This window comes from Lissotriton helveticus, chromosome 8 (assembly GCF_964261635.1).
Source record: "Lissotriton helveticus chromosome 8, aLisHel1.1, whole genome shotgun sequence".
NCBI lineage: Eukaryota > Metazoa > Chordata > Amphibia > Caudata > Salamandridae > Lissotriton > Lissotriton helveticus.
Window position 1 is genome coordinate 407,428,603 of NC_136069.1, and position 17,344 is coordinate 407,445,946.

Genomic DNA, 17,344 nt, shown 5'->3' on the forward strand with positions numbered 1-17,344 from the left:
TTGGGGTGGATTGGAGTGCCATGGGGTAGATTGGAGTGGGGTAGATTCTAGTGGAGTGGGTGTGAGTAAAGTGGTGTGGGGTAGATCGAAGCAGAGTAGGGTAGCCTAGAGTGGAGGGTGGGGTGGATTGGTGTGGATTGGGGTATATTGGAGTGGAGTGGGGTAAATTAAAGTGTAGGTGTGGTAGATTAGAGTGGGGTGGGGTGGGGTAGAGTAGGGTAGATTTTGAGTTGGGTAGATTGGGGTACAGTGGGGTACAGTGGGGTAGATTGGGGTGGACTGGAGTTGGAGTGCAGTAGATTGGGATGAAGTTGAGCAGAGGGGTAGATTGAAGTGGGGTAGAATGGAATGGGGTGGGGTGCACCAGGGTAGATTGAAGTGGAGTGGGGTAGACTGGGGTGGAGTGGGGTAGGTTCACGTGGGGTAGATTGGGGTCAGGTAGACTTGGGTAGGGTGAATGGGGCTGGGTTAGGGTGGAGTGGGGAAGAAAGGAGTGGAGTGGGGTGAGTGGATTGGGGTAGAGTGGAGATGGGGAGATTGGGGTGGAGTGGGGTAGATTGAGCGGATTCGAGTGGAGTGGGATAGATTGGAGTAGATTGCAATAGAGTGGAGCTGAGTGGGTAGATAGGAGTGTAGTGAGGTAGACTGGGGTGGAGTGGGATAGATTGGGTCTGGTTGGAGTTGAGTGGTACAGAGTGGGATAGAGTGGGTTGTACTGGGGTAGACTGGAGTGGAGTGAGGTAGACTAAAGTGGAGTGGTTTGGGGTAGATTGGAGTGGGATAGAGTGGAGTAGGGGTGAGTGGGCTGGTGTAGAGGGTGGAGTGGATAGATTGGAGTAAAGTGGGGTAGATTTGAGCGCAGTATATTTGAGCGGGGTAGATTTCAGTGGGATATAGTGGAGAGGGGTAGAGTGGAGAGGGGTAGAGTGGAGTGTGGTAGAGTGTGTGGATTGGGGTAGATAGGCGTGGAGTGGGTAGGTTGGAGCGGAGTGGGGAAGATTAGAGTGTGGTAGATTGGGCTACATTGGAGTGGCGTGGGGTAGATTTGGATGGAGTGAGGTAGAGTGGAGTGCACTGGGTGGAGTAGATTGCAGTGGGGTGGACTGGTGGAGAGTGGTCTTCATTGGGGTGGATTGGGGTAGAATGGATTGGGGTGGAGTGGGGTAGATTGGGGTACCCTGAAGTGGGGTAGATAGGGGTGTAGTAGATTGTGGTATATTGGAGTGGAGCAGGGTGGACTAGAGTAGAGTGGAGTGAATTAGTCTGGAGTAGAGTTGGGTAGATTGGAGTGTAATGCGGTAGACCAGGATGGAATGGCGTTGACTGGAATGGAGTGTGGAACATTGGGTCAGAGTGGAATGGTGTATATTGGGATAGAGTAGGGTGGATCTGGGTAGACTGGGGTGGACTGGAATGGGGTAGATTGGAGTGGAATGGGGTAGAGTGGAGTAGATTGGGGAAGAGTGAGGTAGATTGGAGTGGGATAGAGTGGAGTGGGATAGAGTGGAGTGGGATAGAGTGGAGTGGGATAGACTGGGGTGGGATAGACTGGGGTGGGATAGACTGGGTGGGATAGACTGGGGTGGGAAAGACTGGGGTGGGGCGGAGTGGGGTAGATTGGGATGGAGTGGGGTAGATTGGGATGGAGCGGGGTAGATTGGGATGGAGAGGGGTAGATTGAAGAAGGTAGACTGGGCTGGATTAGAAAAGAGTTGGGTAGATTGGAGTGGGTGTGTAGACTGTAGTGGGGTAGACTGGAGTGAAGTAGGGTAGACTGGGGTAGGCCGGAGTGGAATGGGAATGATTGGAGTAGGGTGGGTTGGGGTAAACTGGGGTGGAGTGTGGTACATTGGAGTGCTTTGGGGTAGACTGTAGTGGGGTAGATTGGAGTTGGCTACATTGGAGTGAAGTGGGATAGAAAGGAGCGGAGTGGGATAGATTGGAGTAGAGTGGCGGTAAGAGTGGGATGGGGTGGAGTGGGGTAGATTGTGGTCAATTGGAGTGGAGTTGGGTAGACTGGAATGGAATGGGGTATACTGGAGATGAGTGGAGTGGAGAAGAGTGGAGTTGGGTAGATTGAGGGAGAGTTAAGTGGAGTGGGTTAGGGTTGAGTGTAGTGGATTGGGGTGGGGTGGACTGGGTAGACTGGAATGTTGTAGACTGGGGAAGACTGCAAAGGGGTAGACTGGGGTGGAGTGGGGCAGATTGGGGTAGAGTGATGTAGATGGGTAGTTTAGAGTGGGATGGGGTAGACTGGAGTGTGGTAGATCGGAGCATAGTGAAATAGATTGTGGTACACTGGATTGGAGTGAGGTGGAGTAGAGTGGTGGGTTGGATTTGGGTATATTGGATTTGGGTAGAGTGGAGTGGATTGGAGTAGACTGGAGTGCAGTGAGGTACATTGGGACAGAGTGGAGTGGACTGAGGTACATTGAAGGGGAATGGGCTAGACTGGGGTAGAATGGAGCAGAGTGGGGAAGACTGGAGAGGCCTAGGATAGATTGGAGTGGAGTCAATTGTAGCTGCAGCGTTAGGCTACATCTCTAGTAGCTCAGTGCATATGAATACAGGGAATCTGAAAGCGCTTTTGGTGGAATACATATGAAAATGCGGATTACAGCTCAGGCTTTAAGGAGAAATTGATTAGTTGCAGCACTTTAAAAAGAGACATAATTTGTATGCACAGAGAAGAGGTTGAATACATAAGAGACTGAGGGCACAGGTTTCAAAGAGAAATTGATTATATGCAGCTCTGCCCAAAATATATCCGTCCATCACCATCCCCATTCTGAAATCACGAATAGGTTATAGCGAGCTTAGTACCATACATGAACAAGAACTAGCCCGATCAGCAGTCCGATGGACTACTGATTCTACCACTTTTCCAGACGAAATAGTGGCCCAAACGTTTCTGAAACTGCCCCCAGCCGAGCAGCGACTGGTGGGTATGTATATGGTCCAGCACCTCATTACACTGTATGAGGAACAGCATTCTGATCCAGGTCCTTTACATGATGTATTAAACGAGTTACTCCAATACAGATGGAAAGGTCTAGGTACCGATTTAATTAGTGTCATTCTAGAACAGCGCCACAAATACCGAACGTTTCTGAATCCACATTTTGTTCACGTCTCACCCCCAGAAAGTAAATCATTCTACATAGACAGACAGAATCCGTTACGAGAAGTGCATCCAGTCAAGAAAGAGGGTGGTGGTCTAGAACGAGTATTTGTTTACACCCCTATCACAAAAATGGAACTTTTAGAAATGAAAAAGTTAATTCCCTGTGTGAGTGTTTGATTGGTTCAGATGCTCCGTCCATCACCACCCACTTTTGTACCGCTTTGTTCGCCATAAGTTGGCAGGGTATGCTCAGACGCGAGTCCCTTGCTCACTTTGCCACTGGATTCAAGCAAGCCGGGCTGAAGACTGCTGTAATGCCAGAAACCTGTCCTCGGAAGCTTGTTTCCGGTCCAGGGAAGGCATGGCTTGGCAGTTCAGGCTGGACTGTTCCCATGAGGCACAGGGTCAGACTGATTTGCATATGGCCATGTCTGAACTGGGGTGGCAGAGTGGGCTAAAGAACGGTGATGGATTAAATCCAGATCTGTTGACTGGGTGTGAGTGTTTGGTTCAGATGCTGCATCCATCACCACCCTCTTTTGTACCGCTTTGTTCACCATAGGTTGGCAGGGTATGCTCAGACGTGAGTCCCTTGCTCACTTAGCCACTGAATTCAAGCAAGCTGGGCTGAAGACGGCTGTAATGTCAGAAACCGATCCTCGAAAGCTTGTTTCCGGTCCATGGAAGGCATGGCTTGGCAGTCCGGGCTGGACTGTTCCCATGAGGCACAGGGTCAGACTGATTTGCATATGGCCATGTTTGAACTGGGGCGGCAGAGTGGGCTAAAGAACGGTGATGGATTAAACCCAGATCGGTTGACTGGGTGTGAGTGTTTGATTGGTTCAGATGCTCCGTCCATCACCACCCCCTTTTGTACCGCTGCCCAAAATATAGGCACTTTAAAAAGTCACTATTTTGTGCATTGTTTGGTGCTATTAAAGGATGTGCCGAAGTGTAAAACCAAGTTAAAAACTGCTTAATAGTCTGTCTGATCTGTTTGGTGCTGTAAAAGGAAGCACCAAAGGACAAAACTAATTAAGGCAACAATAAACAAACCTGTAGAACCGAAGTAAAAAACAACCTGAAGATGTAGCATGAAAGTGGAAATGATGGACAGATAAATGAAGAAAAAAAGTATCCCGAATGACAAATAGGAGGGGAGGAGGCAAAATGTTGGGGGAAGATCAACCTAAGGCTGACAGGTCCAACATGCGTCTCCCCTCCCATCTCAAAGTGGGGAGAACTACTCAAACTCCTGGGAGTGTCATCATTAAGGTGGAAGACCCTGTAAAGACCATCAGCACTGGAGTGGTCTGACCCAGGGCGATGTTCCACCCTTAAGTCCATTGCCTGTAGGGCAATGGACCACCTCAACAGTTTGAGTATATCTCCCCTCATCTGCATGAGCTATCTGAAGGGACTGTGGTCTGGCTGAACCTGGATGTGAATCCCAATTAGGTATAGTCTATTGGAGTGCTCAATCAGCCCCAATAGAAGGATCGCGGAAACTTCCTCCTTAAGGCTAGCCCTCATCTTATCAGATAGAATGTAAATTAAATTTTTCACCGGTGAGCTATCTTCTGTGTCAGTATCACGAGTACACAAATTCGTAAGACCAGGGGTGAGGGAGAACAAAGAGGCAAACTGATCCAACAATTGGTGACAGTCCCTGTGCTGCTCTGGGGTCAGGGTAGGAGGAAGGTTGATACCTTCCACTGACCCATCCATCCATCCATCCTGCTCCTTGGAAGACAGGAGGTCAGGGAGAGGTTCCCTCTCCTCTTCCACCTCTTTATCTGTCACCAGGAGCATGGTGACTTCAGACCTTTCAAAATGGGATTTGAGGCGACTGCCATGAGGGGCTCCTTGGGGTCTTGATGTCCACCAGGAAGGTGACGTCCGCCTTTCTCACTTTCACATCATAGTGACCTGACAAGCTGTCTTGTAGGGCACTGGGGTCTACTGACTCCATCGCACATACTTTTTGTCCAGATTGAAACTTGACCAGAGTAGCCTACCGGACATGCCAGAGTTTCTTTACCTCCTGCTTGAGGTCTAGTTTCTCAGAGGACTTTTCCAGAACTATTGCATATCGTTTCTGAGAGCCAACATGTTGCCAACTACATTCTGGAGGAGCTTCCTGGGAGCTTGCTCTAAGGTCCACTAACAGGGCGACCACAGAGGAGCTCAAATGAGCTAAACAAATCTCTCTTCTGTGGCACCTTCCAGAAGGCAAAACACAGGCATGGTAAGAGGATATGCCACTTCCACCTCATGGCCTCAGACAGGCCTATAATCATGCCTTTTAGGTTCTCTCAACAAAGCCCATTAGTCTGAGAGTGATAGGGTGGAGAGCTTATAAGTTACCCCACACGCATCCCACCTTGATTTCATATAGGTCAACATAACGTTTGCTCCCCTGTCAGACACTTCTTTTTCAGGGAACCTACTCTGTTAAAAATTTCCTTCAAGGCCCTAGCCACTGCAGGGGCAGGCAGATCTCAGAGGAATGGCCTCTCGTTACCTAGTGGCATGGCACACCAACACCAGGATAAATCTGTTGCTCAAGGCAGTTTTGGGGTCCCAACAATGTCGATAACCACCCATTCAAATGGGGTGCCAACAGATAAGGGAACCAGGGGACCTTTAGCTTTTTCACTGACCTTCCACTGGCCTGGCATGTGGGATATAACCTACACAAAGCATCTGAGGATGTTGTCACCCGGGGCCCAACAGATGTGGGTGATATGCCTGGCAAAGGTCTTGTCCTACTTCAGATGTCCTTCCAGGGGTATACCATTAGCCACACCCAATAGGATTGCTTTGGAGCACTGGGAAACTACTAACTCACAAGTTGCCCCAGACTCATGAACTTAAGGCTCATTGTACAGGAGGTCATTTTCCAAAAGGATCAGGTGATGTCTATATGTGTCACCGGTTGCCTGGGTCTCAGCTTGCAGCCTCGAGCCCTGTACAGTTGGGCACTCTTTTTGAGCTATACCGAACTCATTTCTGGTGGGCCCACCCTCACCTTGCCATCCAGCAAGCAAAGGTCGGTCTCCCAAAGCTGGAGTATCCACCCAGTAGGCTCTAGGTGGTCTCCTTAGGATCCCCTTCCTCCTGGACCATGGACGTTTCAGGGGCTAGTTTCCCATGACCCCTGCCCTTCCTCTTTTTGGCAGCTGCCTGAACCATTTTCCCAGGCTCTGGGTCTCCTTGACTCCTCTTTTGTGCGGCCCTGGACTGTGTGGGCAGGCACACTCACTTAGGTAACCCTAACATCTCAAGGTGTGATTGGAGCTCCACTTCCTTCTAGATAGTGTGATCCAAATCACTGCCTAACAGACAATACACAAGCATGGCGGGGCTCACATCTACCTTTAGAGAACCTGTCTCACTCAAAGGGAACCAGAGCCCCTGGGTAGTGACTTACGGTTGTCTGCTACTACAACCTGGTGGAATGTATTGGGGCATATCTGCTCTGAGGACACCAGAAGACACCTTACAGTATTCATGCTGGCTCTCGTGGCACTCAGAACTTCCAAACCTCTGCCCACTGATGGTGATCCCCTACCTACACTTGGATGTGTTAGCAGGCATGTGGGCTATGGGCACCATTTCTTTGTCATCTAGGGGCACTAGGATAATTTTACTCTCTTCCCCTCAGTAACTGGGGTTAATCTCCTCCCCAAGCACTACACTAGCCAACCCTTTGGTCCGCCCACCAGTGAGGATCTGTGCCATCTTGGGACACTTGGCATCCTTAGCCAGAAGTGGGGGACTCTTCTAGGCAACTCCCACATCTAGTTCTGGAATGTTCTGCCAAACCACAATGAACAGATAGCCAGAGCAGGGCACTCTGCAGTATATTAGGGAAAAAGTTAAAGATTTGTATCATAACTTATAGTGCCCTAGATATGGAATTGGCTACCAAAACAACCCTTTCTATAACACCCCAATTGGGAGGTCATTCACTGTAAAGTTCTCCACACTCAAAGTTCAAAAATCATCAAATTAGGCCAAAGGGAAAGTTTCTGTACATCCATTTCAAACAGCAGTGATACAACTTAGACAGCCAGCCAACACATGTTCTGTCGAATGGCAAATTAGGCCTCGATTTCTTCAGGGCTTTAAATAGTAAATAAATCTAAATTGCTGTCTCAACCTTTTCTTATTTATGTTCACCATCACCCTATTTGTCTTCTGCTTTGACAACTTCTGGTAACTGGTCGATGTACAGAGCAATGTCCGACCACATTTGTCGGTCGTATATTCCAGGAACTGCTAAAGAGTTGGTTGCACTGACCATTAGTCCTGACATTGAGGAAAAATGTTTCCCAATATTGTCAAGGTACCTACCCTCTTTATCTGGGGGCGCTGAGATAGGGGCCGAAGGGTTCTTGGAGCGGCGGTGGGCCGCTTCCGTGACAACGGAATTCAGTTTAGAGTGCCCAGTAAAACATGCAGGAACATCCTCAGTAGCCTTTTGTTTCTTGTGACGGTGTGGTAACACTGCAGCCACCAAATCTGGGGTGTTCAGCACCTTAATGCCTTCCTCCCAAATGTAATCAATAATGGGCATAGCTTTGACAGTTTTACAAAATGGCTCCTAAAAAAAACACACAGAAAACAATCTGTTTATCTTGTGGGTATTGGTAAATAGAACCTCTTTGCAGCTCTCTCGAGCAGGTTTTGAAATCCACCAATATCCTCTAGAGGAGATTCCACCAGAGGCGGCATTGAAGATGAGGGGTGTGTTATCATGTAATCATTCCATTCGGTAAGAGTGTTCCACATCCATGTCATCTTCTGAGGGAGTTGGATCCTGGAAGGGAGCCATTTGCGGGGCACTTGGAATTGGCGTAAACAATTGTGGTTGTGAAGGCAGTGTTGGTGAAGGATGCCTAGATAGCAACTTTGCTGGTGAAGATGGAGGTCTGGTGGAAGGCTTTGATGGAGGGACACGCCTGTGATAGTCACTAAGCATGAGCTGTAGGTCAGACATCAGAGATAAAGGTAGAGAGGCCAATTCCTCTTTATACTGTTGATGGCAATGCTATGTAGGAGCGTAATAAGTTTGCTCATAATGCTCCAACTCATCGTCCTCTGGTTGACCCTTGACATGCAACTCGGAGGGACTGCGTGCCCTATGAAAGGGGTCCTCTTCATCGGGCTCATTGTCATCCAACAGATGAGAGTGCAGTAAAAGAGACATTTGACTAGAAGAACCATGTGCAGGAGTGAGGAGAGGAGATTTCTGATGTTTTTCTGAGGTTTATCTCGTCGACGAGGCCATTGACTAGGTCGTCATTTCGGAAAGCTTATTCTTCATCGACGGTGATATCTTCGGCACCTATGGTGTCTTCGTTGACGGTGGCGTCTTTATTGATGTTAACAAAGCTGTTGACAGGAGTGTCGCAGACAGTGATGCCTTTGTCGAGATGACTATCTTCGGCTCTGAGGGTACTTGTGCTTAGCTCGTCGATGATAAGGTCGTAATTGAGAGCAATGATGTCATCGAGAATGTAGAGTGGTAGTAATGAAGGCGGTGGAAGCCTTCGTCGTCGACGGTGTTGATGACCATTTTCTAGTCGACGGTCTGTCCGTCGATTGAGTAAAAGAAAGTTTCTTGAAGGAGTGACTGACCTGTAGTGGAGGTATAGGAAGTTCAGAAGTAGATTTAGACAATGCTTTTGAAGACTGTTTTTCCTTTTGTTGATGAGAAGGTGCATTCTTAGTGAGAAACATTAGATTTTTAGAGCATTTTATGGGAGGCTCGAGAGAGGAATGAGAATGGGAAGAGTCCCTCTCTATCTTTTGTGATTTTCTGGAATAAGATGATGATTTCCCACTTTCAGTGTCTGACACGGGCTCCTTTCGAGTTTTACGTTTTTTGAGCGATGACAGCAGCCTCCCTTCACGGTCCTTAAGACTCTTCACAGAAAAGGTCCAAAATACTTTACAGTCTTTAGCCTCATGCGATGGGTATAGGCAGTAAAGGCAGTCTGGATGAGGGTTATCCATGTAGAACCTCTTTTTACCACATGTAGCACAGTCTCTGAAGAGATCCATTTTTGCTTTTTCTGACATGGTAAAATCAGATTTTAGCAGGGAAAAATACAGATACAAAGGTGTATTGATATATCTGTATGTATACGAAGAGTTATATCTTTCAAAATTTGCTGCGGAATCAGTCTGGAACAGGAAACCTCAGTGGAGACTCCCTAACATGATGTGCAGTAGAAAATCTGATAGCCCGGAGCTTCTCACAGGAGTGTTCTAAAGGGTGATATCACCTGATTGGTTAAGAACTAAGTTTGGTCTCTCTTAAAAAAAATTACTGATAGGTTACTAAACTAAGAGGCCTAGGCCTTTTCTAATCTACACCTATCATCACATTGCTTTCTAAAAGTACCGGGGGTCTCCCATCTCAATGAAAGAGAATGTCATAAATCTAAGAAAGTTACAATATTGGAGTAATCCAACTTATCAAAGATTAAAACAGGGGTGTGTGCTAGCACGCAACCTTAAAACCTCTTCATGGCAGACCTATCACCAGCCCTGGATCAGGAAAATTCCCAATTCCCCAGGGCTGGGTCCCCTCCGCCTTACCATTCTATCATATACTGATAACATTGTGCTATTTAGTTCAACTAAAGTAGGCCTACAAAGATCACTGAACATCAATGTAATGTACGCAAGAACCAACCACCTGGCGGTAAATGTCACAAAAGCAATGTCTGTCTGTAATTAACTGGGACACTCCACCTCAAATGTCTTAAATGGTGTCAAAGAAGAGACTGAATCCAATTATAAATTCCTGGGGCTTTATCTCAATTCAAGAGGAAACTTCTTCTGGCAAAAACAATACATAGAGAAGAAGAGGATTGCATTAATGCACGCCTTTACCACCTGGCAAAAAACACTGGATGGGCCGTCATTTCAACCACTCTTAAGAGTTATCTCAACCAAGCTACTAACAACCATCCCAAATGCCAGTGTGGCGATGAGAGGGCAGGATGCTGCAATAGTGGATACCTTCAGGTGAGCGTTCAATGTTCAACAAATTTCCTTTTCCAGTACAAATATGCCTGGACTTTGTACTTTTAAAGCAAGATCTAGCAAGAAGATCAAAAGCGATAAAAAGTTGCTACAAGATCAGTCAAACCCAAGATTCCACATTAAATTGCACATTATGGTCAGGTTTTCAAAGTTAGCAGCAGTCGGCACACTATAAATATCTGAATGTTTCCCTTTCAAATTGAACTATGGGCCGCAAGTGTGCCATCGGACGCCTTAAAAAAGGCAACCAACAGGCCTATAAAGCTACAATCTTGCTTTGAAGACAAATACAAATTCAGCTTCCGCTCCCATGCATGGATGTAAATCAAATACAGTGACACTCTGACCTCAGCACACTACCTGGCAGTTCCATTTCCAGCACGCCAAAAAGGCAGTCTCATGACCCTGCACATGGGCAACATACTAGAATTATTAAACCAACCAACTTGGAATACATTGGTCTGACCTCATGGAGACTTTGCAAAGGAAAAAAAGAGGACCTCATTCATTTCATCTGCATCTGTCCCAAGCTGCGTATGCTTCACTTACAACTACTAAGGAAAAGCTTCAATGATAGAGGCATCTGTTTGTGCAGGGAATCTATAATAGCGTGCCCCGACCCTGGGGAACTGCAGTTGAACTGCAAACTGGTCAAATTTCTGGCAATGACCTTCATCGCGAAACCTGAGGCTAATTTGCAGAAGCATTGCACTAGTTTTTAAACAAATGGTTAGGTTTATGATGTTCTGTATTAGGAAATATGCAATGTTTCAGGTATTTTGACTGTTGCTCTTTTTTTCAGTATATTCTATGCTATGAGTCCCCACGGATCTCTACCAAGCAATCTTAATATCATCATGGTCATTTTTATTGGCAAATTATTTTTAATTGCACTCATTCAATTAGTACAGTTGCAATTAGGGCTGAATATAAGTTTACATTGGATGGAGTATTAGCACAAATAATGCACCAGTTTTTAACTATTAATCTCTTTTAAGATATGCTGTAGCAGGAAACACATACTTCTCAGAGTTTAATGGCTATCTGTACTTTCTCTCTGGATGTACTATTTTATGAGGTTTGCCTATTAGCACAAATATTGTACTAGGTTTAAACTGTTGATCCTGTTTAAGATATACAATAGCAGGAAACAAGTAATTCTTACAGTTGAAGGACTTTCTGCACCTTCTCTCGGGATGTACTATTTTATGATGTTATAATTTGCAATGTATTACAGTTTTAAGTTGCGAAAATGTTATGGTTTTAATTAACTGAAACAATAACCTTGAACTCTCCCCACTTGTCACCTGGCAGCATACTGGCCACCTGCAAGGAGGTCAGAAGGGGAATAGAAAAAATCAAAATTCAATGACTCAAGTGAATAGTAATTTAAAACTCTATCTAATGTGCAAGTCAGATTTAAATTACTATTTTTAAAACATGGCCCTTTTAAACAAAATTGGTATATTCCTGCCTTTGGTAGCCTTTTCAGAGTTAATCCCCACTTTGCAGCCTGAAGGCCCCCTGCGAGGAAATGTGAATGGCTCCCTGGAAAAGTGGAAACGGGGCTTTGGCTGGAAGGAGGGGTGACCTCTTCCAGATTGGATGGCCCAGAGGGTTGTGTCCACCAACGCACAATCTTCAAAGGTGTATCCCCCATCACAGGCAGATGTCTCACAGTTATGATCTGGTTTCCAAATTGCAGAACATAACAACATGGTTTGCAGATGGAGAGGCCCTAACAAATAATTATTGAATGATATGGTTGAAGACCAAGAATCAGAACGCCTCCAATTTAAAATGGATTTAATATGTGGCAATAAACCTTATGCAATCAGACCAGCACAACAGCAAAATAGCAATGAGACATATCTGTGAAAAGGCATGCATTCCTCCAGAAGCTTCCATACAGGAGGGCGTTGTACAGCAACAAACAGAAGAGCCGATATTGAATGGTTAAATGCTAACATCCAGCGAACCACAAAACTCTTTTGGGACTGCTCGTACTCCGTTTCTGCTGTATGCTAGACTATTAAAGGCAGGTAAAAATACATGGAAGCAATTCCCCAGAGAAAGCTATGCTCACCAAAACACACCACATAATGCTTGATTTTTCCTAAAAAATCAACACAAACCTATAAGGCTATAATTGTATGCAATAAAGGACTATAAAAAAAGGTATGGTCAATAAGAGATTACAGAAATCGAAAAAAAACTATAGATTAGCGCAAAAAAGCCAGTAAAGCCAGATTCAGAATTCAATTAATTACACAGAACGCACCATATACGGAGTTTACTGAGAATGATGGGCTGAGTGCAGAATTAAAGACTTTTTATGACTAGGTGAGAAGTGTTGACAAAAGGTCCACGGCTGAAGAGTTTAGACTACCATATATATGGAAATGTCACAAAGTCATGGAAGACTTATAGTTATGAAAAATGGTCGAGGGATATTCTGTTTCCCCAAAACAACAGGCTGCCCTGAAGCAACAGTCTAAATTAATTGCTAAGCAGAGATGGAAGACAAAATATTTAGGAAATAAACAGACTAATATGGTTACTACTGGAACAGGTTTTATAAGGAAAAGGAATACGACTGCTCTCGAAGACTACTGACATTTTATGATCTACCATGTTAGAAAATGTAATGTGTACCTCCAAACTCATGAATATTTGATTTCACCGTTAATGGGTTTGCTGTTTATAATGGTTTAAAATAAAATAATAAACCAAATTACTGTGAAATATATTGCGCATATGCAAACTGATTTTTTTAAATGTCATTACATTATTAATTATATAATAAAGGCAGTTCCACGATTATAAATGGTAATTAATAAAAGACATTTTGAAAAAAGTATTTGCCGTACATATTTTTCTCAGACATACCGGTTTAGATGGTCCAAGTATCCGTGCAGCTATGCCCATTCCTTCATTGGTATATTCTTCCCCATCTTTTTTCCCCGGGGTCCCCTAAGCCAAAAACAAGTGTCAGTTACAAAATTATGGGTACAATACATGCCATTGACCATTATTTAGACCAAACACTAGCTGATGGTGATTAAATGCAAAAAGCTGGGTCAATGTTAAACTCGTGTTCTAAACTAGCACCACATCATTGGAGAATTCACATTTTTGGGACTTAAATTGTAATTGAAGACATAACCTAAATTAGGACTAAGACAATGACATACTGGAAACCTTAACCTTTGTAATATGAAAGGACTAAAAGAGAAAATCACATTCTTAATATGCATCTTACTTTACAATTGATTCCATTTTTTATCATAACTAAATCAAGACAAAGACTAATGAAATCGAAAGACATGAGACAACACATGAGAAATCTTAATCAAACAAAACAATTGCACTTGATAAAATAAGTTGCTTATAACATATGTGTAGACCTTGCCAAATAGGTCTGGGTTGTTGTGAAAAGACTGACAGGAGATTGAATTCTTAAGCGGTTCAATATTAAAAGACCACTTGAAAGCCTTCTCTACAAGAAAGTGTCTGGCACGTATATTTGGAAAAAGAGACACAGCCTTCCAAACACAACCCTCTCACTATTACTAGAATATTGGGAAGACCAAAGAAAACCTTGAGCAAAGCATATGGCCCGAGTAGAGAGGTGGGAAATCCAGAAAACTCATAGCCAGACAAGTTTGGTTTCAAGAGCCAAAGCACGAGGAGAGCCATGAAAAGAATCAGCATGTAAATGATATAGCAAATGTGATGCAAAAATGTGATAAAGACTCTTCCAGATTAAAGGTAGTTATCGCACTGCATTGGCATACGTTAAAAATACAAACCTTTACCCACCCCCATAGTTCCGAAGACACTGCGACGAGTGAATCAATAAATGTCAGTTTGTCACTGTACATTTGGAACAACATTATTATCTCTTAAACCACACATAAGAAAGGATTACAGATACCACACAGTCTAAAATGAATTTCTTCATGGTGCTCTCGGATTTCAATCTCACTTTTAACTTTACAAGTTTTGTCTTTCACACCACAATAGAGAGGGCCAATTATCGTGCCAGGGATGTTTAGCTCAACACGAGAAAAGGGTCCAGGGACCGTCCATACATTCTGCCCAAGCCAGTCCCCTTGGTTTTCCCACTTCCAGCTGAGCAAAACAAACAAACAATCTGGTGATAAAACATTAACACAAAAAACATGTTGCTGCGTTGTAAGAGATCTCTGGCATTAATGGGAACTATTGTTATCTTGTAGCAACGAAAACACGACTGGACTATACTTACAGGAAAAATCCCATTTATGATGCTGGGTTTTCCCTTAGGGTAAGGATTTCCAGGTATCATTCCACAAGATGATATCATAGCGTGTGGCGCTTTACAGCCGACCTTGGAAGCCTGAAACAGGAACTGAGTGTTAACAATAAAAGTCTAAACTCAGAATGTTAAATGCAATAGTTTGCTCCCGTACTAAAATGAAGCAAACAACTTTGCTAAGCATCACAATAAAAATATCGCTTATGGAATATCAATCTTATTTAATACATGAACTCAAACCCATGCAAGAGACAGAGTAAACAGACAACATTCGGCTACAAAGATAGAGAGTATATTTATTTGTTTCAATTAAAACAAAATATATATTGTTGGGAACACGTGGTAATTGGAAAAGAAGTGCTGCAAAATATACACTGCTTTCCGCATCTCTTTTATATTCTGGTGATAGATATATAAAGCATTAAGTTGTAGGACGGAGATAATATAAAGAGGTATATATGTCAGAAGGTTGGATACTGAGACACTTTTAGGGGTTCCTATTTTTGTACATCATTAACAACGTGCATTTCACACTCGATTTAACATGTACATATTGATCTACTACTGTTGGTTTTGAAACAAATTTTCTATGACGTGCAGAAGTGTGTTTTTATATGGTAAATAGACCACAAATCAAGAACAAACGCCATCTTGTCCAAGGTGGAAATCATCTTGGTCACCCATTTTGTTTCCCCCCTGCCCACTTCTCTGCTGCACACTGTCAAGCTGAGATATACTGATTTATTTCCACAGTTATTGTTATTTTGCTCTTGATTAACTCCCCCCAGTTAGGTCACAACTTCTAACATTTCCCATGCCTCACATAACACGTTATTGTTAATGTATCATGTGCTCTTGGAGCATCTCCAGATGTCATTAGCAAAGAGGGTGTTGAATAATTTTTCATGCAGTTTGATAGTGCTTGGGCGTTTAGGTAACATTTCGTTTATTTTTCACGTACCCTGATTTGCTTATGAAGTGTTACATTTGCTAACACCACAGTGAATCTTCAGGTTTTGCAATTTCATATGCGAAAATAATGTATAAAAAAACTTCAATTTTGGGGGTGACCAGAACACTTTCCTGTTCTACTAAGGATGCTGTCTGTTACTCTACTGATTTTGCAGCCCAATTGGTACTTAAAATTATTTCAGATTTTTACATTCTCTGTATAATGCTACATGGAGAGCTTTCAAGGCATTGACTCTGTATCGCTTTATTTTTGGATTCTGAAATAAGATCCTTTAACTTTACATTAATCTAGAACTCAATTATTGAGTGGGCACAACAAGTTATTAAATTGATTGCATTTTCTGACTGAGGCTTTGGGCAGTGACTTAAAACATGGGACACACTTCCTCATGCAATTGAGGTTTAATACCTTCTCCGATGTAGTGAAATGTGGAAACTCTTATTTTGGTTAATTTTAGGGTGTGTACATTTCAGGGTATCTTTTTGCTCCCAAAAGAGTCATACTAAAAATGAAGGTTTTTAAATGAGCGTTTCTAAATGACGTCAAACAGAAAACAAAATCGAAGCACAATGTCATTTAGAACCCAGAGGTGAAAAACATACATTTTATTCACAGTTGCACATCTTCCAGCCCTGCTCTAATCAAAAGTAAAAGGGCCGAGAAGTCATGGGGAGCTATACATGACCTGGCTTAACCCGCATCCACTCCGTACCACATAAGGTGTCCGATCTGGCTATCCCTCAGCCACCTTAATTTAAAGATTTAAGAAAATGATATCTTGTCACCCTCCCACACCGTTCTTCGCATTTCCTGTCCCTTTCCTGTCAAATAGTGTGCTACAACAGATGTCCTGCCACCAACCTAAGCAACCCAACGCATTTACTCTACCCTCATCCATCAAACGTTTTAAAAATAAAATCTCAACTCTTACTACCCGCACCATCCTCTTTTCAATTTCACCCTTGCCCAAATATAAATAAAACAGCCACATAGCAGTGTTAGTGCATCATTGCATTCCCTGTTTCATTGGTCTGCAGACACACGTGTTGACAGGGAAAATGGCATTTGGTGAAGGCAGGATGTTACCTGCCTTCTCCTGCCCCCATGAGTCTACGGAGAGGTGACAGGAGGGTGAAACCATCAGCTGGCATCCTGCAGTTTCACTCGGGTGTCTAGAGTCTCGTGTGAGGTGCCCTGAGCCCTACCCTGTTCAATCTTTACTTGGCTCCTCTGGCTGATGTGGTCCAATCGTTCGGCATTGAACTTGTTTCATATGCCGACGATACCCAACTTCTCATCTCCTTGACCCAATCACCCTGCAGGGCAGCCGACAACTTTAAAACTTGCATGCAGGCATTGGCAGGCTGGATGAACCAACACTGCCTGAAACTTAATGGCTCCAAAACGGAGGTTCTGGTGATTGGTGGCAGGGACACGAGTTGGACCAAGGAGTGGTGGCCATCTTGTCTAGGGCCATTACCCACCCCATGCCAATCAGCCAAAAATCTGGGGATCTGGATTGATCCCAGACTTTCCTTCAACAGTCATGTGCACAAAATGGTGGGGAAGTGCTTTGGTGTTATGAAGACCTTAAATCGCACCCTTGACCTCCTTCCTCTTGAAGCAAGGCGCACTATGACCCAAGCTCTTGTGACCTCGAGGATGGACTATGGCAATGTGCTTCTGCTCGGAACAACGCAGAAAAACATCAGGAGACTTCAAGTGCTCCAGAACACCGCTGCACGCCTAGTCCTTAGACTTCCCAAAAGAGCGGCATCTAAACCGGCCCTTGCCACCTTGCACTGGCTGTCTATAAAAAAGAGAGTCCTATTTAAAGCCCTCCTTATGTGCTATAGGATCCTCGCACACTCTGCCCCTCCCTACA

The 17,344-nt window shown here is 44.2% G+C and overlaps 1 protein-coding gene across 5 annotated transcripts in view; it reads right to left on the reverse strand.

The window, feature by feature from the left end:
- Nucleotides 1-17,344, reverse strand: part of PROSER1 (proline and serine rich 1) — a 209,071-nt gene that overhangs the window by 114,600 nt on the left and 77,127 nt on the right. For all 5 annotated transcript variants that reach the window (XM_078657239.1, XM_078657238.1, XM_078657236.1 and 2 more), the window contains 2 exons: nt 14,457-14,567; nt 13,076-13,159 (listed from right to left, as the gene is read on the reverse strand). In XM_078657239.1, coding sequence (XP_078513365.1) covers nt 13,076-13,159; nt 14,457-14,567 — 195 coding nt within the window. The remainder of the gene's footprint in view (nt 1-13,075; nt 13,160-14,456; nt 14,568-17,344) is intronic.